General features: G+C 37.0%; 2 protein-coding genes across 5 annotated transcripts in view; one reads left to right on the plus strand and one right to left on the minus strand.

The window, feature by feature from the left end:
* The first annotated feature begins 458 nt into the window (after nt 1–458).
* On the plus strand, nt 459–19,218 carry LOC136852502 (sodium-dependent nutrient amino acid transporter 1-like). The gene is made up of 8 exons (XM_067127176.1): nt 459–659; nt 2,186–2,284; nt 7,742–8,000; nt 8,872–9,091; nt 10,880–11,153; nt 11,727–12,239; nt 16,221–16,455; nt 16,571–19,218. Exons 1-8 carry the CDS (start codon nt 528–530, stop codon nt 16,783–16,785), a joined length of 1,947 nt encoding a protein of 648 aa, XP_066983277.1. The 5' UTR covers nt 459–527; the 3' UTR covers nt 16,786–19,218.
* A 4,993-nt stretch (nt 19,219–24,211) lies between these two features.
* The window catches only part of LOC136852503 (endochitinase-like), a 34,956-nt gene continuing 32,566 nt past the window's right edge, over nt 24,212–26,601 (minus strand). For 2 of the 4 annotated variants that reach the window (XM_067127177.1, XM_067127180.1), the window contains 3 exons: nt 26,033–26,099; nt 25,581–25,706; nt 24,212–24,924 (listed from right to left, as the gene is read on the minus strand). In XM_067127177.1, the coding sequence (XP_066983278.1) occupies nt 24,388–24,924; nt 25,581–25,706; nt 26,033–26,099 (730 nt within the window). In that variant the 3' untranslated portion in view covers nt 24,212–24,387. Of the gene's footprint in view, nt 25,438–25,580; nt 25,707–26,032; nt 26,100–26,601 lie in introns of all 4 variants that reach the window. The other 2 variants (XM_067127178.1, XM_067127179.1) reach the window with 2 other exon arrangements.

Genomic DNA, 26,601 nt, shown 5'->3' on the forward strand with positions numbered 1-26,601 from the left:
CTATGAGGTCATTCAGCGCTGAAACGGAAATTGACAGTAAAAGGTTTGAAAGGCGTAACAGGAGGAAAACCTCGCAGTTGCACTATGAATCGACTGTTAGAAGAAGGTGGAAACTAATAGAAATAAGAGAATACGAAAGGATGTACAGTAAAAGGAACGATAGGAGTTGCAACTATGGGCCGAAGGCGTGCTGCAAAGAGCCTTAATTAAGTAATGCCTACAGTGCTTCGTGTGAGGTGCATTGACGGCACTAACCCCCTACGGGGAATATCATTTCTTTCAAATTCCATTCTTCTTACGATCATTCCGGAAAAATTCGGTTTTTAATTCCGAAAAATGGGCTCCCTTAGTGAATGGCTCCAGGGGAGACGCCCGGTTTCTTCTGCTTATAAAACTCACAATCTACATCTTTATGACCTCTTATTGTTCAGTTTAAATCAGACTGAACAATGGCTCAAAATCTTTATTGTATACGATAAGCACACGAGGCTCATAAATTCCAAGAGCTGGCGCCTTCCCATCGCTTTATGCAAGATCACTGCTCTTCCATCAGAGAGTTTCAGTCTAGAGTTGGAAAGCGAGTAGGGCAAACTTTCCTGTGCACGACTCTCTTCAAGATGGATACCGTCCCGACGCTTGAACCAGATCTAATGGGAAAGGTGAAACAGTTCTTCGGTTCTTGATAGAATCATTTGTTTAGATATATTCTATATTTGTCAGTCACTTTTCTTACGTTCCGACGTGAGCCTTCTCTGCTCGGTCACTTCACCGTTTACTCTGTTGTGTAGTTCCTCTCACATCTTGGGCATCTTCGTATCCCGGACACTTCATTAGCTCTTTGAATATGAAGAATTTAAGTTAACTCTTCAGTTTCTAATCAGTCTTTCATCATTTCTCCGAGTGCACTAACAAGACCAAGGCAATACTCTCTTACTCATCAAGGACTCCTTCCAAATTCGTTCTATTTATATTGGGATAAGTTTTTTAGTACCATCATGTTCAATTTGAAATATAATACTATATAAAAGACCGAAATAGTGCTATAATAATGATCGTTGGATATATATGTGCTGTTTGGATTAGTAAGAAAAAGAAATACACAAAAGAAGAAACGTGTGCCTTTGTGAAAAGTACATTAAGATATGATAGGTGGTTATTGAGAAACTTATATAAAGACAATATTGCAAATGTATTCAGTGAAAAGTATATCGATTTTGATTTCTATATATATTTTTTTTTAATTTTAAACCCATAATAATTTGTAAATATTGTAGGTACATAATTTGTAATATTTTGGTAATATCTTACTTATGTCAATGAAATGTAATATTTTTCTTATTATGTAAATGAAATGTTATATTTTTCTTATTATGTAAAAGAAATGTAATAGAAATGTAATATTTTTCTAATAAAAGATAAAAAAAAAAAATACGCCTTCAAGGTCGTAAACGCACTAGGCTAATTTTCCTACCTCCTAATCCTTTGCACGGTTTCCTAACTGCAGCCGGAATAGTTCTCATACCCAGGATTTCCTTAAAGCACACTGAGCCGGCCTCATGTTTTTAGCAATTAGAATTGACGTTTGTTTCATGAATAACAGTTTTATAGCATCTGAAATAGACACCCCTTCATCGGAACGGCAGTGCAATTGCGAAACCTTTTCTCACTAATTTTACTTTACTCCTTTTTTTTTCTCAAGAACGTAGACGAACCGACGTCAGAATATTGTTCCAAAAGGAACGAAAAGTGATTTTCTATAAATCGGAATGGAGAAAATATTATCTTTTCTGATCAGAGTCTAGCGGGCAAGTTTCAGCTTCTTTCCTCGTTCATTTTCAAATCACATTTTCTGCCTTTTATTTAACTGCTTCCTTCAATTTGAACAACGTATATCTTTGATTCGTCGGCATTGTATGATCTACAGACCTAAAAGCGCTTCATAAATTTCCATAACTCTAACCATAGTTCTTCGACTTACAGCAAAACCACCTAAAAAAAAAAAAAAAAAAAAAGATTAACAACTGTAGCGCATCAGTCCCTCTCAGTGTGCTTACCCAACTTCATCCCCGTGGCGGAAGCGCAAACATTTCGCTTCACGCATGCTCAGCCAAAAAACTTCGCTCAGTGAGACCCGGAAGAAAGCGTGAAGTATTTCATTCACTAAGACAATTTCCCCATTTTGCAGGGCCGCCTTAACCATGGTCTGACTCTGGAAGAAGGAGGATTGGACAGTCACAAGTCTGGAGCAAAGGTCGGGCAGCTTTCGCTCGTTGACGAGGTTCAGGTAATTAATCATCTCAGTAGGGTACGAAATGGGTACAAACAAGCGCATGATACTGAACTGAGAGTGATGTGTGTGTGTGTGTACATATGAGTGCACACGTGATATGAGTGTGTGTGTGTGTGTGTGCACGTGTGGAGTGGTGGTCGGAATGGAAAGACGCAATGCTGTACTCGGTAAAAAAAAAAAAAAAAAAAAAAAAAAAAGAGAGGCAGCGTAAGCAAGGTACACAAACAGCGTGGGTTAAATCGTGACTGAGCAGTAAACAACAACCTTTTATATTGCATGTGATTAGAAGACAAAAGTGAAAATGTTCGGTGGTATATATATATATATATATATATATATATATATATATATATATATATATATATATATATATATATATATATATATATATATATATATATATATAATGCTGATCCATTACCACTGACCGTTTTCACTCTATCAGTTCCTGCTAAATCTTATTACTGTATAAACAGTTCATGTCAAGAACTTCAAATTTATCTCTTCCATTCACATTCAACATTTACTCTCGACTTTCCCCTCTTGCAGAAACTTTCGAGCTCTTTCATAAATTTTCTAGATTTTTTTCCTCTCTATCCAAAATCAGCATCGTATCGTCCACAAGCATCATCCATTTTGCTCCCCTCACGACACTTTTTTTTTTTTATCTCACTCCTTTGAACTCATATCTACTGTCCTTTCATTGACTTCTTACAACATCCCACCCATAATGGTGGTGAACAGCCATGAAGACATAAAACTTCTTTGTTTCAGACCAGCTTTTACAACAAAACAAGTCATTTAGCATAGGTCCACAATAATATATCAATAGAATGTGACTTTATAAAAATGTATAAAAGGCTTTCGAACCCTATCATGGGTTCATCTTCAGTTGGAGTGATAGGGTTCGGAAGCTTTTATATTTTGTTATAAAGTCTCACATTCTATTGATATATTATTGTGGACCTGTACAAAATCACTCCTGTTCTCGGCACTGAGAGTTCTACACACAAAACGGTCATTAGAACTCACATCTACTGTCCTTTCCTTGACTTCTTACAACATCCCACCCATAATGATGTTGAACAGCCATGAAGACATAAAACTTGTGTGTTTCAGACCAGCTTTTACAACAAAAGTCATTTAGTATAGGTCCACAATAATATATCAATAGAATGTGACTTTATAAAAATGTATAAAAGGCTTTCGAACCCTATCATGGGTTCATCTTCAGTTGGACTGATAGGGTTCGGAAGCTTTTTATATTTTGTTATAAAGTCTCACATTCTATTGATATATTATTGTGGACCTGTACAAAATCACTCCTGTTCTCGGCACTGAGAGTTCTACACACAAAACGGTCATTCTTCAACCTAGGTATTCAAACAAAAGCTCCATTTCCTCTTTGAACCCTTTGCTGCTTTCAATAACTTGGCTCCTTTGGTTTCTCAACATCCTGCACATTGCGTCTCTATTGATTCTATCGCAAATTCGTGCAAGACATACCACTTTTCCCTTTCAAACCTTCCCCGACTTTTTCATAGCGAACACTTAGTCCTCACGCCAGTGGCGTAGGTGGCATTCCATCAGTTGGGGTCTAGGTGGGGCCAAGATTTATTTGGGGGGGGGGGCAAAGAAAATTACACAAAACGAATGTACCAGTTCTGTAATTAGTAAAATATACTATTCTCGAATGTATAAATATATCCAAGTGAATGAAGGAAAATAATAGTGTTAATAATTAGGAAACCTGAATTTGAAATGATAGAGCTCAATATTCAATTAATTTTTAATTCATACTATATGCAAATGTATCAAATACTGTAAGGGTTAAAGTTTAGCTACAAAGGGAATTTTAAATGGGGGCACGGGCTCCCCTGGGCCCCCCCTAAAGCTACGCCACTGACTCACACACTCTTTCTTGTCCACTAATCATACATCTTTGGTTCTTTCAGCTGTTGTTGTCGATTTTTCTTTACACAAGGAATAAATATACCTCTTTCCCATTGCATTGGAACCTTTCCCTCATCCACACATTCCTTAAAAACTCTAGTCACCCGCTCAGTCAGGATATTACCACCCTACGATAGTACCACATTTGGAGTCCTATCAGCCACTAGCAGATCCAGAAAAATTTCATGGTGGCACCAATTTTCATATTATACATACATCCATACACACACACACATATATATATATATAAATTATATATATATATATATATATATATATATATATATATATATATATATATATATATATATATATATATATTTCTATAAGATTTTATATTTTTTTATTTTTATATTTCTCATTTATGTTACTATCTAAATCTTCAATATTATTATTTTGTCATTATTTTTCATGTGGTGGGGGGGGGGCACGTGCCCAGGTGGCCTCCTCTGGATCCGCTAGTGCTATCAGCTACTTTTTTTTTTTTTAACCTCTTTCAGACCCACAAGAATTCTTACTGACCTCTTTCACTCTTGTGTCATCAACACGGTTTCTCTTCTGTGTTTCATTTCAGTAAATCTTCAAAGTGTCTATCAACCTAAGACTACACTCACTTCAGAGGATCTCTCATTACCATTTTTAGCTATCTGTATCTCTCATTACTATTTTTAGCTATCTGAAAAAAAAAATTAATGAGATGGCTATCTGTATGTCCGACAGCACTTTTTCTGTCCGCCCTCAGATCTTAAAAACTTGGGAGGCTAGAGGCTGCAAATTGTTATGTTGATCATCCACCCTCCAATCACCAAATATATCAAATTGCAGCCCTGTAGCCTCAGTAGTTTTTATTTTATTTAAGGTTAAATTTAGCCATGATCGTGCGTCTAGCAACGCTTAGGACAGGCCACCAATGGGCAGTGGCTGAAAGTTTCATGGGCCGCGGCCCATACAGCATTATACGCTGTATAGAAAACTTGTTAATGCATTTTATACATGTCTCTGGGATCAGTTTGTTCATGGAGCTCTCTCTCTCTCTCTCTCTCCATTTACTTTCCCCTCTATGCGTGTACATCTTATTCTCTCTAATGCAACTGCAACTCGATCTTCTTTTTCCTTATTTAACCCTTTTATTACCCCATCCCGATGCATGCTGCTTCTATTTCCTCTTCCTACATTCCTATACCCAAGATCAATAGCGGATCCATAAAAATTTCATGGTTGCACCAATCTTCATATACATACATATATATGTATATAAAAAAAATTTCTCAATTTCATCATTTCTATAAGAGATTTTATAATTTTTCCATTTCTATACTTCTCATTGATGTTATTATTAACCAAAAAATATTCATTACTATTATTTTGTCATTATTTTTCACGGGGGGGGGACGTACCCAGGTTCTCCCCCGCCCCCGGTCGGATCCGCTAGTGCCTAAGATCACACACTCCGTTTAACTCCAGCGTGGTGTGTTACAAACATCTCATCTGCTCTTATCACTTTTGTCTATATCCCAGTCCCACGATTCATCCATTTTCTCCTTCTATGCTCGTCTCATTACTTCTGATTATAATTAATTGACTTAATAACATTCACAGCCACTTTTTCACCTCTGCCCATCCTACATATATGTATGTATATGTATGTATGTATATATATATATATATATATTATATATATATATATATATATGTATATATATATATATATATATATATATATATATATATATATATATATATATTTATGAAATAAATATGTGTTCAAATCTTCGTGTCTTAATAATAAATCCTGAAGCTCCATTAGGAACTACTGTTCTCATCAGATGCACTGCAAACAAAGTTCCACATCAAAATTACAGAAATATTACGAAATGTGGATATTTCTCATTTTACACAAAAGACTTTTCTCAAGCTGTTGTGCATCTTCAGTGAACTTGCCGCTGTCATAATCTACATTGAAACGCTTCATTTGAAATGACATTTTTCATAATTACCCATTCACACCTTTCATTTAATATTTAAAAAGCCCATTTTTCAAGAATATTAACTATGAGGTGAAATAATAACGCAGTGAAACCGTATCTTAACGCTGAACGAACTTACCACTTCATTGAGCACTAGGTCCCTAAGTTCACACCAAATGGAAAAATGCTGCAGATATGGGATAACACTATCAGTTAAAGCTTAATCTTGAAAAGCAAAAAATGTAAACATTTTAGTGCTGACCTTATCACCTCACTGATAACTAAGAACTTAACACCTGGGGCCGAACCTTACGGACAAATAATGCATATTGAAAATGGGTGTAACACTTTGATAATGTTTGTTATCGCTACTGAAGAAAAACTTGAAAAGGGAACCGTAACACGATGGCAGTTCAACTTAAAGTTGGTTTTATCGTTTCATTTTGTCCTGCAAACCACCAGCGGATCCAGAGAAATTTCATGGGCGGAGCACCAATTTCCATACATACATACATACATACACACACACACACACACACACACACACACACACACACATATATATATATATATATATATATATATATATATATATATATATATATATATATATATATATATATATTTTTTTAATCGATTTTTATTTTTCCCATTTTTATTTTTCTTATTTATGTTATCTAAATCTTCAATATTATTTTATCATTATTTTTCACGCGGGGGGGCACGTGCTCAGGTGGTCCGCCCGGAACCGCTAGTGCTGCAAACTCCGCACCTGGTTTCACCCCTCAAGGGACAACTGATGCCAACCTAGTTCCTCAGTTTGCATCTCGTCAGCAAATGATGCAGATAGGGTTTAAGTGTATGTTGTATGCTTTGACAATATAATATTAAATAAACCTGAAAAAGAAACAGTAGCAAGCTAACTTTTCTTTATGATTATGCTGTAATTTAGTAAGATTGATTTATATAGATTTAGGCACACATGCCAAGCTCTGGGGCAACTAAGGCCATTCGGCGCTGAAACGGAAATTGACAGTAAAAGTTTGAAAGGTATAACAGGAGGAAAACTTCGCACTTACACTATAAATCAATTGTTAAGAGAGGGTGGACAGTAAGATGGGAGAAAGAATATGAACGGAGGTACAGTAAAAGAATGAAAGCAGTTGCAGCTAGGGGCCGAAGGGACGCTGCAAAGACCCTTAAGTAATACCTACATTGCACCGCATGAGGTGCACTGACGGCACTAACCCCCCGGCCCTACGGGGTGTAATCTAGTAAGGAACTGGAGGTGGGCACTTAAAAGGAGCCGATTCATGATATTTCGACCTGAAATTTTGCGTCACCCAAATAATATATTACGTAACCAATGAATATGACTTTTCATTTATGTTTTTACTCAGTGAAAGTTCTCCATTTTCCATCTAAGAGTTCTCTAATAACTGATTTTTATTCTTTGTCATCCAAATGATAACTCTAAATATAACTTAATGAGAAACACTGCGTTGCTTTCCAAACAACCATTACTGCATAGGAGGACGCATGCCCTAAGAGACCTCAGTGGACCAACCAGAGGGAATTTCTCCTCTCTTGCATCGCCATGTCTGTTGGAGTAGGCAACATATGGCGCTTCCCCTTCGTCGCCTACGACAACGGAGGAGGAGCATTCCTTGTTCCTTACATACTCGTCTTGGTGTTCATTGGAAAGCCCTTGTACTACATGGAGTTCGTCCTGGGCCAGTTTGCATCCTGTGGTCCTGTGAAGATATGGGAAATCTGCCCTGCCTTCAGAGGTGAAGTACTCTGTGTTCTGATGATCAGATCTGAAAGTACCTAAAATGTATTGCACATCATTTAAACCTCCATGATATGCCTTAGCACAGAGTTTGAACTTAGAAGTTCTAACAGCTTTACGTCTAAGTTATTTTTACATATAAAAAATATACAGAATCTGGATCAGAAAAACTAGGTGTGTGTAATTTATGTCCTGTGCTTTACTTTTATCACCTTACATGGCAGTTTTATAGTGACTTCTGAATTTGCATCACTTTCCACGTAATTCAAATAACTGCTTCCCCTTGGGAAGTATGGTATTGTCAGTACCGTTCTAGTTCCTCGTTGGACGAGTCGGTAGAGTTCTCGACTAGCACTCTGCTAGGACCGAGTTCGAGTCTCCGACCGGCCAATGAAGTATTAGAGGAATTTATTTCTGGTGATAGAAAGTCATTTCTCGGTATATTGTGGTTCGGATTCCACAATAAGCTGTAGGTCCCGTTGCTAGGTAACCAATTGGTTCATACCCACGTAAAATAAGTCTAATCCCTCGGGCCAGCCCTAGGAGAGCTGTTAATCAGCTCAGTGGTCTGGTTAAACTAAGGTATACTTAACTTTTTCAGTACCGTTCTCTGACTTACCTAAATAGTAGAGTTCAGTTTAGATAAAACATTCTTCCATTCTTGCGATAAAACAAGCAAATACAATGTAAAAATAGCCAGCATTTGCCTATTCTACAGATAGATTCCTTTGAATAATCAATAGATAATGTTTTTACTTTACTCAGAAAAATAATTCCAAACTTGGGCGTAATGTGTCTCTATTGAGTGAAAATAATACCAAATCTGGAAAACAAAATTGTTGCCGATTCGAAAGAACTTTCTTCCATAGGTGTTGGATACGGGCAGGCCATAGCATCCTGGACAGTACTGACCTTCTACGTTTCTCTGATGGGCCTTTGTGTCTACTACTTCTCTGCCTCCTTCTCGAGTGTCTTGCCATGGGCAATATGCGGTCCTTGGGCTTCTGAAGCATGCTTTGACACCAACATGACGGCAAACCTGACATCTAATAGTTCTGCTCTTGTTTCAGCTGCAGAGGAGTATTTCAAGTAAATATAAAAATCTCTGCTCCGCGTTTAGTATTTCACAGAAGCTTTCTAGTTCATGTTTTATATTCGAGTTGCCAATTTCACGTGTGCTTTAACATTTTTTTCTACGTCCTTGTCTTTTTATCATCCATACTGGCTCCATTTAACATAGTTTTATCCGAATACAATTTGTTCCTTGCATGCTGTAACTGCTTCAATATGGAGTGTAAGTCACTTTTCTAAACACCTGCTGAATCATATACGTTGCATATCACTTTTACATTTCATAAACCTTGCACTTTTGGGGAAGTATTTCTTGTTTGTTGCGTCGTATCACAGATCTTCAATACTATGTGAAATCTTGCATGATCACGGTTTCTTCATGTCATTTTCCGTTAACTTCAGTCTTTCAGGACTCGAACGCCAATCTTTTTTTTACGGTCCTTATTTCCTTCTCAGCAAAATTGTTCGCTTTAACATCATTCATGCTCAAAATCATGAATCTTCCTCTTCCACGGAAACAACTTTTTCATGTCTACTAATGGATGAAGAATTATATACTTTGTCACTCCTACCACTTCTTGTAAAAGTAACAAACGTACAAGAGTTTTTCATAATTTTGAGAACATTATTTCTTTTCTGCAGATTCAACTCTTAACTGGGCCCTACCTTGCACTGCAATGGACTCTTGATAATGCAAGGGGAAGACTAAATTTTGACTAACCTCGCACGTTTAAAGAAATGTAACTTGATGTCAATAACTCTCGTAAACTTGGAGGCAATATTATCAAACTCTCAAAATCAAAACAAAATAATTTTGCTGATGACGTTCATTTAGCTTGCTTATTTTGCTGTATTTCTTCCTTGTTGGTGACAAAGATAGGGAGTTGGCAATATGCAAGTTCAGTATGCTTTGTGCTCCTTTAAACTAGTTTATGATCGTCAAACCTGATCAGTATTTTTGCACTGTTTTTACTTTACGTTAGCATAAATTTTAACAGCATTCCAAATTCGTCATGATCGGCAAACCTGATCAGTATTTTTGCACTGTCCTTACTTTAAGTTAGCATACATTTTAACAGCATTCCAAATTCGTTATGATCGACAAACTTGATCAGTATTTTTGCACTGTCCTTACTTGAAGTTAGCATAAATTTTAACAGCATTCCAAATTCGTTATAATCGGCAAACTTGATTAGTATTTTTTTCACTGTCCTTACTTGAAGTTAGCATAAATTTTAACAACATTCCAAATTCGTTATGATCGGCAAACTTGATCAGTATTTTTCTCACTGTCCTTACTTTAAGTTAGCATAAATTTTAACAACATTCCAAATTCGTTATGATCGGCAAACTTGATCAGTATTTTTCTCACTGTTCTTACTTTACGTTAGCATAAATTTTAACAGCATTCCAAATTCGTTATGATCGGCAAACCTAATCAGTATTTTTGAACCGTCCTTACTTAATCAGCATTTGTGCACTGTCCTTACTTTAAGTTACCATGACTTTTAACAGCATTCCAAATTCGTTATGATCGGCAAACTTGATCAGTATTTTCTCACTGTCCTTACTTTACGTTAGCATAAATTTTAACAGCATTCCAAATTCGTTATGATCGGCAAACCTGATCAGTATTTTTGAACCGTCCTTACTTAATCAGTATTTGTGCACTGTCCTTACTTTAAGTTACCATGACTTTTAACAGCATTCCAAATTCGTTATGATCGGCAAACTTGATCAGTATTTTCTCACTGTCCTTACTTGAAGCCAGCATAAATTTTAACCGCATTCCAAACTCGCCAACAGGAAAGTGGTGTTGAAGGTCGACCCCCAAGGATTTGACAACGGCCTAGGAGTGCCCGACTTGCATCTGGCACTGTGCCTCCTCCTATCCTGGATAGTTGTGTTCCTCACGCAAGTCAAAGGAGTCAAAAGCACAGGAAAAGCCTCCTACTTCACTGCCATATTCCCTTACGTCATTCTTCTTATCATGTTGGTTCGGGGATTAACACTTCCTGGAGCTGTAAGAGGAGTCCTTTATTTCATCACTCCAAGGTGGGAGAAGCTCCTTGATCCTGGAGTAAGTTAAGAAAAGGGTGCTTTCTTTCAATTACTAGTTGTCTTTAAAATTGCTGTCGATTTTATTCACTAGCGGATCCAGAAAAATTTCATGGGGGGGGGGTACCAATTTTCATAGTATGCATAAATACATACATATATATATATATAGTATGTCTATTAATGAAATATTTCTGTCATATCATAGTATATTTTCTTCAGATCACTCAGTATTGAAATAGAAAATATGAAATGGACAGCAGTCGCCGAGTCCATTATTATTATTATCACATTAGGATTATTGTTATTATATTACTTTTTCTCAAAATTTTATTATTTCTACAATAGATTTTTTCCATTTTTACATTTCTCAATTATGCTATTATCTACATCTCCAATATTATTATTTTGCCATTATTTTTCATGGGGGCACGTGCCCAGGTGCCCCCACGGATCCGCTAGTGATTGTATTGGATTACAATGCTCTAAAACACCATCATGGTTTGCTCATCGTATGCAGATTACGGCTCGTTCATTTATGAAACAAAGAAGTACTGTCAATTCTATTCGAGTCTAAGAATGAACTGAATTACAGGTCTGGTATGCAGCTGTGGACCAGTGCTTCTTCAGCTTGTCAGTTGGTTTTGGAATGATCACAATCTTTTCATCTTACAATCCTTTCCGGCAAAATGTTTACCGGGATGCCACAATCATCTCCTTCATGGATACGTTTACTTGCATTTTTGGCGGGATAACAATCTTTTCCATATTAGGTCACTTGGCAGAATTGCTTGGTGTCGAAATTGAAGAGGTGGTTAGAGGTGGAGGAACGCCGTTGGCATTCGTCAGCTACCCAGATGCTTTGGCGAGATTTGAATATGTCCCACAGCTCTTTTCTGCTCTCTTCTTTTTTATGCTCTTCACTCTAGGAGTTGGAAGCGCCATAGGTTATAATCAGGTGGCTATTACGATCATCTGTGATGAGTTTCCAAACGCAAAGCAATGGAAGGTGGCTCTTGTGGCGTCCCTGGCCGGATTGTCAACAGGGATAATCTACACGATCCCTGAAGGCCAGCACATTCTCACGCTCGTGAATTACTATGGAGGCGTGAGTATATATTTAATTTGTTTGTTACTTTTTCGCAAGGCAACGGTATAGAAAGACGCTTCCAAAAAGACCGCAGCTAAATCAAAGCCTTATGATCAGTACACCAGTTTAACAGAGGAATTACGGTACGCAGACCTTACTTTACAGAAACATAAGCATGAAATGCTTATAATCAAGACTTCGGCACATACTGGGAGGGAGAAGTACTCATTTCAATTCAAGTCACGCAGTCGACTCGCCAGAAGGAGTTTAAATACAATGGATATTTGGCTCGATGACATCAAAGGCTGACCAGCGCTTAATGAAATACAAAAGTAAATGAATATGCAAATATATGCTGCAGAGATTGTATGATTAAACTACGGTTAATAATTAATAATATAGAGCCAGTGGCGTAGCTGGCATTCCATCAGTAGGGGGCTTTGGTGGGACTAAGATATTTTTGGGGCCCAAAGAAAATTACACAAAGCTAATGTACCAATTCTGTAATTAGTGAAATATATTATTCTCGAATGTATATATCCATGTGAATGAAGGAAAATAATAGTATTAGTTATTAGTAAACCTGTATTTGAAATTATAGAGCTCAATTTTCAACTCATACTATATGCAAACGTATCATATACTGTAAGGGCTAAAGTTTAGCTACAAAGGGAATTTAAACTGGGGGGCCAGTGGGGGGGGGAAGAATCTGACCGGGGGGCCGGGGCCCCATGATCCCCCCCACCCCCATAGCGACGCCACTGTACAGAGCATTGATATCTGCGGACTACAAAGTATATTTCCAATATACATGCTAGTATACACTATATAATAAAAAAGAATTTATCAATAGATATCCTGATTTAAAAGCAGGATGATTAACAGAATCCCAGAAAAAGAAATCCTCACTATCATAATTTTTGTGACTGACTCTTGGCTTTGGCTGAATATCATGTATTTCGAGGACCAGTGGAAATTCACTGACTAAATGTTAGTTTGCTGTACACGAAGAGTACAAACAGGGCTCGCTTGAGGACCATCTGACTGAGGGGGGGGAGGGGGCGGTAAAGACAATTTTGATCAACTTAGTAATTTTGACCAAGTGAACTAGATACAATGTACAAATTATATATATATAAATGCAAGTTAAAAACGAAGATGATTATATATATAATATATATACTGTATGTATATATATATATATATATATATATATATATATATATATATATATATATATATATATATATATATATATATATATATATATATATATATATATATATATATATATATATATACTGGTATGTTTGTATGCTTATTTTTACCAGCTCCATATAGTTAAGTTGGTACAGGCCTATGTATGTGTTTGTGTGCCATATATATTGATTCTTAATTACTTACATACATATGTGCATAATATATACTCATATATACACACACACTATACAGGTGTGTATTTAAACAACAAATACTGTCCATTTTTTACCAACTCAAAATCAACATTTAAGGGGGGTAATCGGCCCCCAACCCACCCACCCCAAAAGTCAGGCCATCCTCGAGTACAAATAAAACACGGTAGTACAAAATTATACTCTACAGCAATACCGTACAGGAAAAATATAGTCATCAGTTGTAGTCACATTATTTGCAGCATCACTTTATTGAGTTTTCACTTTATTGAGTTTATACTGTCTGTTGCCGCCAGCTCATTCGGCTGAAGTTTTCGTAATGCTACTCCACCGTCAATTGTGTCGTGATTAATGATACGGTTATATTAAAACAGTGTCGCATTATGAACCTGGCTACATGCCTGAAAATGACAGCACACCAAACGAAAAAAAACGGCAAACACCTATGGTTTCTGGTGTTGTTTCCAAGCTCTCTAAACATATATTACAACAAAACCCACATTTATGTTGTCTAGTATACGGAAATTTATATCAATCATCCGTCCGACACTTCGTAGGCTGTTTCAGTTTAGAGCCTTTGACATTAAAGAAGGTTTCGTCTCCCTAGTTTACCATACAATCTCTCTCTCTCTCTCTCTCTCTCTGTCACGCATACCATATATTATATAATGATGCTGTAATTTTGGGATTATTAACAATATTCTGCAAAATAATAGCAATTAATGAAATAACTGACTGTGCATGTTTTTGCTTTCATATTTTATACAAGACCCATTGGAGGAGGACAGATGACAGAGGGGGGGAAGCTCTCCGGTGGTTCTTAACCTGGGGGGGGGGATCAGCAATTTCCAGGGGAGTTGCGAGCCCCACGGAAAAATTTAAAATTCTCCTATTATAATCGTTTTCTTAACTAGAATGATTAACTAACATTCAGAAGTTTACGAAAAAATGCAAAAGGATGGCCTCATAACGTTAGTTTCCTATAGTCTAGTACTCTAGTTAGACTCGTTGGGTCACCATGTGAAATTATCTATCTCCCTCCCTATCCCTCGAAACCCCTTCTCTTTCTCTTTTTTTTCATTTTCCTTTAAATCTGGGAGCGAATTTTACTCACAGATGGAAGCGGGGCGTGGAAGGAAGGACCAACTCTTAGAGGAGGCGTGGTAGTAAAAAGGTTAAGAATCACTGTTCGATACGCAAGAGCCCGTGCCAGCGTATGGCTGGTTAAAAAAAATATGATATTACCACCTGATAATTCAGCCTATGGCTTTTAGCAACTTTCCAGAGTATAAACAATTATATTTATTGAGCGTTCATTCTTGTGAATTCATACGTAAGTTTCGTAAATCCTTACGCGTTTAGTATTTTATTCTTTCGATGGCATGAATCTTTTTATTTTTTAAAGTATGAAACTGTATTTTTTAAAGTATGAAACCGAGTCATCAATTTTCTGAAATCCCATTGTATAGTGTATCAGACAAACACCTCATCAGCGTTTGGGCATTTAAGAGAATATAATGAAAAATTCACTGAAAGAGCGGAAGGTGTACTTCATAATCTAATCCGACAGGGTTCTTGGACGACGCTTTTCTTTGCAGTTATAGTGTTTGTATGGTCTGGAGGGCTGTTTGTCTTTGTGTGCTGGGAGGCTGTTGTGTTTGTATGGGTTGGGAGACTGTTTGTGTTTGTATGGGCTGGGAGGCTGTTCGTGTTTGTATGGGCTGGAAGGCTGTTGTGTTTGTATGGGCTGGAAGACTGTTTGTGTTGTATCAAAGTTTACTTTAGCTAGTCGGCCTGATTCCCGTCAGTCGCTGAATGGGACAGGTTATGGCCTTTTTTGTTGGGGGTGGGGGTGGCAAAGTCCCCCGGCCAGGTCAGGGCACGTCCCCCTTGGTTAGGTTGGGTAGGTAAAATCTGATTAGGTCAGGACCTTGCATTATAAGAAAGGCTATGTCTATTCATGTATGAGGAACCCATACCCTGGTCGACGACTGGCGGGAATCAGGCCGCGTAACTGAAGTTTTACCGCAAAGACTTATTCATAACAGCGATATTAGGTAAATAAATTTTTCTAATAATGAATTAAACAGAACATACTTTTTCTGGGTTATGTCAATAATAATTAATCAATAATTCTGTTGGCGAGACTATCTCCATTGTCTTCTCGAACAGATTGATTGACTGATTATAGATTTTAGGCATAGGCTACATGCCAAGCGCTGGGGCAACTAAGGCCATTCAGCGCTGAAATGGATATTGACAGTGAAAAGGTTTGAAAGGTGTAACAGGAGGAAAACCTCGCTGTTGCACTATGAATCAATTGTCAGGAGAGAGTGGACGTTAAGGTGGAAGAAAGATAAAATGAACGGAGGTACAGTAAAAGGAATGAAAGCAGTTGCAGTTAGGGGCTGAAGGGAGGCTGCAAAGAACCTATAAGTAATGCCTACATTGCACTGCATGAGGTGCACTGACGGCACTAACCCCCCCCTACAGGATGTCTTCCTGAACAGAGTTAACCTAAAGTGTTCATAATAAGTCAAAATTAGTGAAGCAGATCACATCAAGCAGGTATTCTTTGCTTTTTAAGGGAATGCCAGTCATCTTCCTTATGATCTGCGAGCTCATAGCAGTCATGTGGATCTACGGCATCAAGAATTTCCTTCGAGACATCGAGTTCATGCTGAACCGAAAGATGAGCATCTACTGGAAGGCGTGCTGGTTCTTCTTGAACCCTCTCTTCCTCATTCTCGTCTTTATTTACGGCCAAATAACATCCAAGCGGCTTCACTACGGCGATTACGTCTTTGGCGACGTTCCTACATGTAAGTTTTATCTCTAATGAATATCTGTAAGACTTCGGTCCTTGTTTTTGATGATTACTAAAAATTCACTGCATAAAGTGTTTAACTGTACACACATCTCTCTTTCTCTTTTCAGACTTCGGTATGGCCATTGCCATTTTAGCTTGCCTTATGTTGCCTTTCAATTTCTTCATTTTATTAATTAAACGGTGGGACGAGGACTGCAGTGCTTGGCGGAATGTAGCGAATCTCTTCAAGCCAACTTCAAATTGGTGTCCCAAAGACCCCAAACTTCGCCAGGAATATCTCCAGTTTAAACGGGACCATGAACAGTCTGTTACTAGTATGTGAGAAGACAAGGTCAAACAAAGTGTCATTCATGAGAAAAGTAATTCAGCTGAATCAGCAAGAGAGTATACGGTTAATTTGTGTTTTTGATGCATGTCCCTAAAATCTTATAGTACACATGCTCTACAGCAATTATAAAATAGTTGTTGGGCATAAAATATATTGTGACAATGGACTTATACAACAAAACCTTTGAGTATAGAAAAAGATATCACCTACAATGACTTATGCGACTGTTGATTGTATTGTACACGGAGTTGCAAATAGCTTTCATTGCTGAAAAAAAGTAAGATTCTTCTTGATTTATGATTTTTCTTACTTCCATTTGCATATGAAAGCAGATAACATCGAGGTACTATGCATTCCACAGGAATCAGAATGTAGTTCTTGCTGCAGGGCGATATAAAACTTCAGTGTGGTCATCTCAGGTTTTTGATGAGTTTCTCATTTCTGTCATTTTCTTCTTCTGATCTCTTACGTTGTCTCAGTATTATGTTATCTAAGAACCAATCCATTTGTGTTTCCACCTGCCAGTCCCTCCATTCAAATATTGTTTCTCTTTGTTTTTCTGCCCATTTGTTGAACACTTTGAATTTAAACGTATTGTTAAATTACACGGTTTGCTTCTCTCTCTTTACTGTCTTCGTAAACAAGTTGCATAAAAAAACTTGAAATCATTTGTACAGGTATCCAGGTGGACACAACTTGTCACTTCGATGACTAACTCCCACACTAGAAAGCTTCAACTTTTCTCATTCTGCCACGCACTGGGGCAACTAAGGCCATTCAGCGCTGAAACGGAAATTGACAGTGAAAAGGTCTGGAAGGTGTAACAGGAGGAAAATCTCGCTGTTGCACTATGAGTCAATTGTTAGGAGAGGGTGGACAGTACGATGGAAGAAAGATAATATGAACGGAGGTACAGTAAAAGGAATGAAAGCAGTTGCAGCTAGGGGCCGAAGGGAGGCTGCAAAGAATCTTAAGTAATGCCTACGTTGCACTGCATGAGGTGCACTGACAGCACTAACCCTCCTTGAAAACTTTTTGAAGAGAGTTAACTTAGTGTTCAAAATATGTTACAACAGGTCCCTGGGATATTTACCACTATCAGTAATTAGGAGCCAATATAATTAAGTATTCATTTACCTCAAATTCACAAGGATATTGCTCTGTCCTGTGGGTTCTTTATATCCCATGTTGTCCAATGTTACATGAACCTCTGTTCCTTTTCAAACCTTTCCTGGTTGTTGATCTGGACGTCTAGATGGATTATTAATCCTATGTAGTTTACATACAAGGCAAATATATTTAACATATCTCACAAAGCCGACTTTCTTATCTTTCAAAATGATGTGAAATGCATAAAGGTACCCTTTTTACATTTTTACTACCATTCAAGTACTGCCACCTGTTGCCTTTCAGTCATCTGTAAATGAACTTCTTTCAACACATGAAAATAATCTGGAGGACCATCGTCTGTTACTGCATATCATTCCTGGAGTTAATGCTATTTGTCATCGCGAGCTATATGCTGTCTTTAGTAGCCTACTAAACATAGTTCCATTTTTCATCCTAAAAAGCCTACACCTGAACAGTGGCGTAGCTCATTCCTCTTTGGACGAGTCAGTATAGTTCTTGGGTAGCACTCTCCTGGGCCCGCGGTCAAGTCTCCGACCAGCCAATGAAGAGTTAGAGGAATTTATTTCTGGTGATAGAAATTCATTTCTCGGTATAATGTGGTTTGTATTCCACAAAAAGCTGTACGTCCTGTTGCTAGGTAACCAATTGTTCTTAGCCATGTAAAATCTAATTCTTCGGGCCAGCCCTCTCTAGGACAGCTGTTAATCAGCTCAGTGGTCTGGTTAAACTAAGATATACTTAACAGTGGCGTAGCTGGCATTCCATCAGTGGGGGTCTTAGGTGGGGCCAAGATATTTTTTTGGGGGGGCCAAAGAAAATTACACAAAACTAATGTACCAAATCTGTAATTAGTAAAATATACTATTCTCGAGTTTAAATATCCACGTGAATGAAAGAAAATACTAGTAATTAGTAAACTTGTATTTGAAATTATAGAGCTCAATTTTCAACTCTTGCTACATGCAAATGTATCAAATACTGTAAGGGCTTAAAGTTTAGTTACAGGGGGCCCAGGCCCCCTCAGGCCCCACCATAGCAACGCCACTGCACCTGAACTAAGTTCCATGTTATTGCTAAAACCTTACATGCATTGTCTCTTTCAGCAATCAAACTAGACTACACTGTGTGACTTACCGGTTGTTTCTCGTACCATGTCAACACTAACAAGTCTCTTTTGGTATGGAACTGTAGCTGAGCTCATTTTCATAAAAATTTTTAGTATGCATAACTTGCCTGTTATTCACCTTGCATATTTTTATCGACATCCCGCATATGTTTCTGTATCAACTCCAAAAATTATTTCCTTTACCCATCAACAATATCTTTGTGGTTTAGTTTTTCATATTCGTCTTGCATATCTTAATCGACGTCCCGTAGATGTTTCTGTATCAACTCCAAAAATTATTTCCTTTACCCATCAACTATCTTTGTGGTTTAGTTTTCACAAGACTGATGTTGCAAAAACATTAGCATTTTTAGTATGCATAATTTGCTTGTTATTCGTCTTGCATATTTTTATCGACGTCACTGCGGATGTTTCCGTATCGACTCCAAAATTACTTCCTTTATCCGTCAACAATATCTTTGTGGTTTAGTTCTTCATCTATAAGCTTTGATATATATTATTTCGTATCTTCTCAAACTACATAAACATCAAAAAATTTTCAATAAAAAACTGATATTTCAATCAGTTTATCTCCAAGCCTTTGTTTAATTTTTTTAATTGATACAATTTTATTTAATCAAATGATTTCCAAATTTCATATCTGTTTTTCTATTAATTTCATGTTGCTGTACCTTGACTTGAAAGTCCATGATAAGTTTTAAGACAATTATTGTCTTGATACTTCCAAAATGAACAATGTATATTTCCAGAAATATGTGATCCGTCAATTTAGTATGAAGGGTTCATCGATTCGCTGCTTTTAAAAACAGGGACTGGGTGAATGTCATGCCAAAGCATTGAACATTCACAGTAAAATATGTGACAGCATATTGTATATGAGAATTTTATGACTCGGTGTAAATCTTCAAACCTATTTACCCTCCTTTTTTACAGAATATTTTTTCCCTGAAGTCCAGATTCTTGCATTTACTGGCTTACTGAGGTTGTCTGCAAGTTCAGTCCTCCTTGGAGGAAAGTGTGCACTGTGAGTGCTTCATTTTACCATCTTTAATTAAATTTCTTAAGTGTCAAGTATGAATTATATGTTGGAGACTTTTTCTTTTATGTACAGTAGTTCTATTACCACTTCTTCGCTGCAGCACAGACCTTACATACCGGGACTGTTCTTCATGAAGCTTTATTTGTAAATGTATAGGACGCCATTTTGGATCGAGGACAGTGGCCCCTCAAAGTTGTCAGTGGTTATAGTTAGCATTTACCTAAGATTTCCTATGTAAAATACTCACCTTTAAACTGCCAGTTACATAGCCCATGAATTACTTATGTTGAAGTGAAATAATATAAGTCAAGTGCCATATAAAAAGCTAAATAACGATAACTTTACATTTACTTGTGCCCCTTTGTGTTGAAATGGGGTGAATACATACCAGCATTATGAATATGATGATCTATAATTATTACAGAGCCATAATATTCCTGATTAAAAGAAATTCCTGGACTATTAAGCTTTTAATAGTATTCCTGATTAAAAGAAATTCCTGGACTATTAAGCTTTTAATAATATTCCTGATTACAAGAAATTCCTGGGCTATTTGGCTTTTAATTAATCTATTTTATATATATCTCTTCAGTTTGGTACTATAAATTTCTGTATATCAGGTTTTTCAATTTTTTACCAGTTTTGCAAGTTGTAAATGCATTAACTTATTTTCAGAATTCAATACAGACTAATTATGTCCTTTTTAGGCTATTGTAATAGTGAAACCATCCTAAACTTCTTTTAATAATTGCAGAGGTAAATGAAAACTTGTTTTAAAAATTTATCAAGTTATCAATTGCCAATGCTTGCCAATGGACAATAAACACTAAATATATAATAAAGTTATTACTTCAATGAAAAAATTTCATGCATTTTACAAGATATATCTGAATACATACTTATTCATGGAAAGACTTTTGTTTAAATAAATATTATCAATTGACAATGCCAACAGACAATACACACTAAATAAACACGTGCATAAAAAACTGTTATTTTTATTTCCAATAAAAAATAATTATTGTACTTGACAGGAATTATGTAGAAGTGTACTTACCCATGACAAATAATTTTAGCTAAACTTATTTATGACAAAGAATTTCATTTTTTTTTTTTAGATTTTCTTGCATCAAACAATTGTCTGCACTAAAATTTACAAGAGTAAAAAAGCCTACACTTCAGTAATGACGTAACAATTAGCTTACCCCATTGAGGGAATGCTCTGCAAAGATGGTAACCCTAACAGGATATTTTAGCAGCAGTGCTTTGGAGTGATTTTACCCTGATAGCCTAAAGTTTACTATTCACTGTTTTAGTGCATTTAAGCTTGGCAGCAACAGAGATAGAACAGTTTATGGAACTGGCTAGGGAAATGTGCTCTGATGGTGCAGAATTACAGAATTTTTTGAAAGAACAGGAGGATCTACCCCATGCACTAACAGAAAGAACTACAAATGTTAAGACGCATGGCAGAAATTCGTAGTGGAACTCTAGAGGGACCAGTAAGCAGCACTAGCACCCTTGTAGTTACTGCAAAGCACAAGTTACCTAGATTCAGTGAGAAACATGACAACATAGACACTTTCATCGAAAGATGAGGGAGGCAGGCAGAGAGCCAAGGATGGCCTATGGATGTGTGGGCTGTCTGTTTCAGTCCAGTACTAACAAGTAAGAGCCTGCAAGCTTTTTCTAATACGTTTTGTGATGAAGCCTAGTACTAAATAGGGCACTTTTGAAGAGGTGTGAGATGACTGAAGAGGGATTTAGGAAGAAATTCTGTGAAACTAAACCAAAACACAGTGAGACTACATAGTTTGAAATTAGGCTACTGGCGGATTGAAATAGCTGAATGCAGAAGAATTTGATGATTTAGCAGACTTGATCATCAGGGAACATTTTGTCAACACACGTACAACTGAGACGGCACTATTCCTCATGGCATAAGCATCAAGGGATTTTCTTGAAGCTTCCTGATATGTACTTAGAAGCTCATGGGATAAGCTTGGCGGAACACCAGAAACCGATGAAGAAGTCTAGTGAGAGTATCTAGAGACCCAAAGACTACATGATAGCTAAGTACAAGCACACAGACAAGAGTCTGTCACAAGCCGAGACACATAATCAAAAGCTGTGCTTATTGAAAATACGGACTGGCAGAAATTCAAGCAAATGGCAGCTAAAGCTACGATAGTGAATAAAACTAAGGGAAATGACCACTATCATGTTTTGTGAAGATGTTGACATCACCAGTGCCAAATGACTTAAAGTACCCCAGTTCCTGGATTGATAGCCTTAATCTCATAAAATAATACTGTATATGAACGAAAACTGATTTACCCAAGCATTCATGGTTACATGTATATACATAGTATACAATCCCATGTAATCACAATCACTGTTCCAGCATAAAAAAAAAACAAGGGCCTGTGACATGCTCATTAGTTCCCTGTATGAGTTTTTTTTTTATTAAAAAAAAAAGGGTAATGTAAAAATTCTGGAATTTATTAGTAAGGTAATGGAATTCCACAAGTCTAACTCAGGGAGTACAATGTGCCCAATGTACCTTCAGATGTGAGGAAGTTCTTTGCCATGACCACCATTTGCTTAACTTTCAAAAACAAAAGACAAGTGTGGATGGTTTATAGGAAGTACAGTACAGGCCATTTACGACGGTTCCGCTTAACGTTCGAGGTTCAAATAATTCATCAGAAATTAAATGTTCGGGGACAAGTGTGGAAGAAATGGTAATCATAATTTGAAGGTTTTTGATGTAAAACTCAATAATAATGATACGTTTTCAATGCACCCAGAGCATTAAAAGTAAGGTTTTCTTATGATTTTTACGATTTTCGACGATTTTCCGAACGATTTTCGGGTTACGACGCGGCGCAGAACGGAACCCCGTCGTAAACCCCGGGACCGCCTGTACCTGATACTGTGCGCAGTACTGAACACTCTTGTACATCCACAGTGCGTACATCTTCGCTGGTAAAGGAATGCATGTCGGTGCAGAGAAATTCACATCTTTAATAAAAAATTGTTCTCTCAATAATAAAACTTTAGTATTATTATTGTTATTACTCACTATGCACACATTTATATGGATAAGTTTGGTAAAGTTTCTATACATATGGACAGGAGCACTTCACAAAAGAAGCATAAGTAGCAAAATTAGCATTGTTTGCTGATCAGCTCTGCCTCTCTTCAGTCATTCTGCATATAAAAATAAGGTTTCTGAAAAAGGACTTTGAGCATTACCTATATACATGTACAGCATATCTAATCCTGCATAGGTCCGCATAACATCTCAAAATCATTCTACAGTATATTTGTACCCCATGTCATTACAATAAACATTTTCTCTTGTGCACCAAATAAGAAAAACGTTCTGCGGGTTGTACTGTTCTTCGTATAGTTTTTTACAGGTACTTTCTGAGAATGTAAGAGGTTATACCAAGTTCTGGGACATCGTCCATTTGTGAATGGTTTCTCAATCTTTTACTCGTCGTAAGGAAAGTTAGTCCTCATGTATCCTGCAATCACAGACCCTTTGTCCTCACTGAAAAGAACTGCTTCCTTTAATGTCGAACCTTTTAGTTCATGAAATTTGTAAGTTTTTCTTTCGGCTCAGTGTGACCACCCAAACTATCTTTATGTTTTATTAACTTCCTTAAAACTGCTTATATGCACTCTCAGTAGATCTGTAAATTTATCCTTAAAGAGCACGTCACACAATCTGTGCAAACATGCTCGCTCACTTAGAGACGTAAAAAATGTACTGTTATGGTATCTAACTACCTTTGAAACAGTGTTCAGCGACTCCCATTCCAATTTACTTACTCAATTACAAGATTGAGTTTTAATGCTGACTTTTCATGAGATGACAAAGGGTCAACAAATCCAAGTTATTAATGTATTTAAACTTGATGACCACAATAAAATTGACAAGAGCTAATGTCATGATAAAGACACTTTCTTAACATTTTGGTTGGTTTAAACTTCGAACTCTTGCATTATTTCCTTCATCATATCTTAACTTTAATCAAAGTCACTAATGATGGATACTTAACACAGGGAGTTGTTGTCTACTCTCCTTGCAATTTATCATTAATAACAGCTTCACCTAAAGTAAATAACTCATTTATTATTTTGTTGGTGAGACTGATCTATTCTTCTCTAGTTACAACAATCGAGAATATTATATAAGTAAAGATTTAACACAATTCATAATCCAGCAGAGGCTTCACTAATATTCCACACAAAGTACACATGAAACTGACGAATATTCTGTCAATTTGCCTTATACTATGCTGTTTTCATTCACTTCTCTCTCCTTGGCTACCTTGTTTTTCTTAAGCCTACGACTGCTCATTTTTCTAGGCATATTCCTTTCTAATTTTTTCTTCCTCCTCGAGGCATCCCTCATTTTAAAAATATTTGTTTTTGTGTGTGAGATCTCAGTTGGTGGCATCAGTGTTTCTTCTTCTGGCAGAGAACTCGGAGCCCAGATAAAATTATATGCCCAGCCAGAAAGATAATCCATCTCCTGCACAAAATTTACCTGACTGGCAATATGGTTTGCCTCTTCTTCTCTTCCGGTGGTTGGCTTTCCGAATATTTCACTGGATTCCTTCCCTTCGCGGTATGTACTGTCAGAGTGGCCGACCTGGATAACCTGAAAAATGTGGTTCTTGGGAATTTCAAGGGTGTTGTTTGGTACTTTGCAGTGAGAGGTGTCCACATTTTCAGGCCAGTCACACATTTTCACTGGTTGATTCCAAAGGAGGCCTTTAGGACACTGCTCAAGGTGAGGGACACCAAAGTAGCACCACCAGTACTAAAAACAAAATATTTTTGTGGGAAGTGAGACATTACATTTTTCTTATAACGGTTAATGATAATTCAGTTCAATTATTCCCTGATAATGTCTTCAGTACATAAATAAACCTGTCTATAGTACAGTATACACCAATGGTCTTTGTATCATTAGTCACAAAACGAAAATAAAAGCATTTTATCCTTATTGATATGTTCTGCTTTCTATCGTTTTTAACTAATGTCAAGGTGGGAAGAAAATCTTGAAGTCTGGGGATTCAATAAAGCTATACAAACACAGATACCCTTACATTAACCGGCCCCCACACCCCCGCAAGCTTGCTCCGTGATCCTCCTCCGATTCATTGCAGAATTGTTAGGTGAACTGTGACTGAAAAACCAGTAGTTCTGACTTTTTGGGGAAGACAGAAATTATCGTCTTTTTTACAATATTTTGTGCAGATTTTTGCATTTAGGTTTACCAGTACTTTTCCTGCTGTAAGTACTTTTGTTTCTGAGATCAGGCTAAAGATTCCTATTCAAACAGAAAATCTAGTATAAGCTATGCAAATCATGGACACAAAAAAAAAAATTAATTGAAAAATATGATGCCATATCATCAGACAGTTTATGTTTCTCCTAATCTAACTATTTCTGTAAATAAGGTTAAATGTTTACCTTGTCACAGTCTTCGTTCGGCCAAAATTCTTGCACCGTGCAGTCGATAGGACCAATTGTCGTTGTTGGAGCAAAAGGATCAACAGTGGTAGTTGGTTCCGGGGATGGTTCTGTAGTAGTTGTCATCTGCAGAAAGAAAATACTCTTCAAGCAGACTTGCAGGTGCTGAATGTCTAGCAGAGGGAGACATATAAAAGAGTAACTGCTAATCGTTTGCAATATGGTCCTTGTCTCACTGGGCTTCCCCTAAGCACATAACGGAAGTTGAGCAACTGAGGATCTAAGAACTAGACAACTCTACAATGGTCATTTCATGCAGTTGGTCAAGGTACAAAGTATTGTTAAGTGCAATTTACATGTTTTAATCTCTTTTCACATTGACGAATTGTTTTTTTATGATATAAAAATGATATAATGCTCCCTACCAACAAAACCATAGAGAGCTCACATACCGTTGTAGGTGAAATAGTTGGGGCGATGTCTGGCACAGTATAGTTTTTGAGACTTTCGTAGATGACCCTGTGAGGTAAAAGACAGGAGATAGCTGAGGCTCAAACAGTTTTTACAAAAACTAAATTAAATGGGATGGAAGAAGGCCATACAGATAATATTGATGATTACATACATACAAGGATGCATACATTTCAGGAAATACTAATCAGCATCATCATTTTCATCATTCCCTCCAACGCCATGTGATGCTAAAGACCACTATGAAATCCCACCACTTATGCCTTTCCACATCTCCCGCCTCCCTTCTCTAGGTCTCAGCCAGGTGGATCTGAGTCTTCCAACCCTTTTAGTATCCACAGGAGTCTAAGTGACACTGACACACATTAATCTCCCAGGGGATGTATGAAGGACAAGTCCAAACCATCTCCATTTATCTTTCAATATTATTTCACCTACACAAAAAACTTCCTTAATTTCCCTTGTGGTATTTCCAACTCTATCCTGCCATTTGACTCCTAATACTCTTCTTGAAGCTTTATTCACTGAAATACCATGATACATGGCATAG

Source organism: Macrobrachium rosenbergii, chromosome 25 (genome assembly GCF_040412425.1).
Source record: "Macrobrachium rosenbergii isolate ZJJX-2024 chromosome 25, ASM4041242v1, whole genome shotgun sequence".
Lineage (NCBI taxonomy): Eukaryota > Metazoa > Arthropoda > Malacostraca > Decapoda > Palaemonidae > Macrobrachium > Macrobrachium rosenbergii.

Excerpts from the sequence above, each read along its gene's own strand:
- LOC136852502 (XM_067127176.1), top strand. The coding sequence starts at position 528 with ATGCAAGATCACTGCTCTTCCATCAGAGAGTTTCAGTCTAGAGTTGGA. Across the intron at positions 11,154-11,726 it reads AGAAGCTCCTTGATCCTGGA|GTCTGGTATGCAGCTGTGGA; the intron begins GTAAGTTAAGAA and ends ACTGAATTACAG. Across the intron at positions 16,456-16,570 it reads CTTTGGCGACGTTCCTACAT|ACTTCGGTATGGCCATTGCC; the intron begins GTAAGTTTTATC and ends TTCTCTTTTCAG.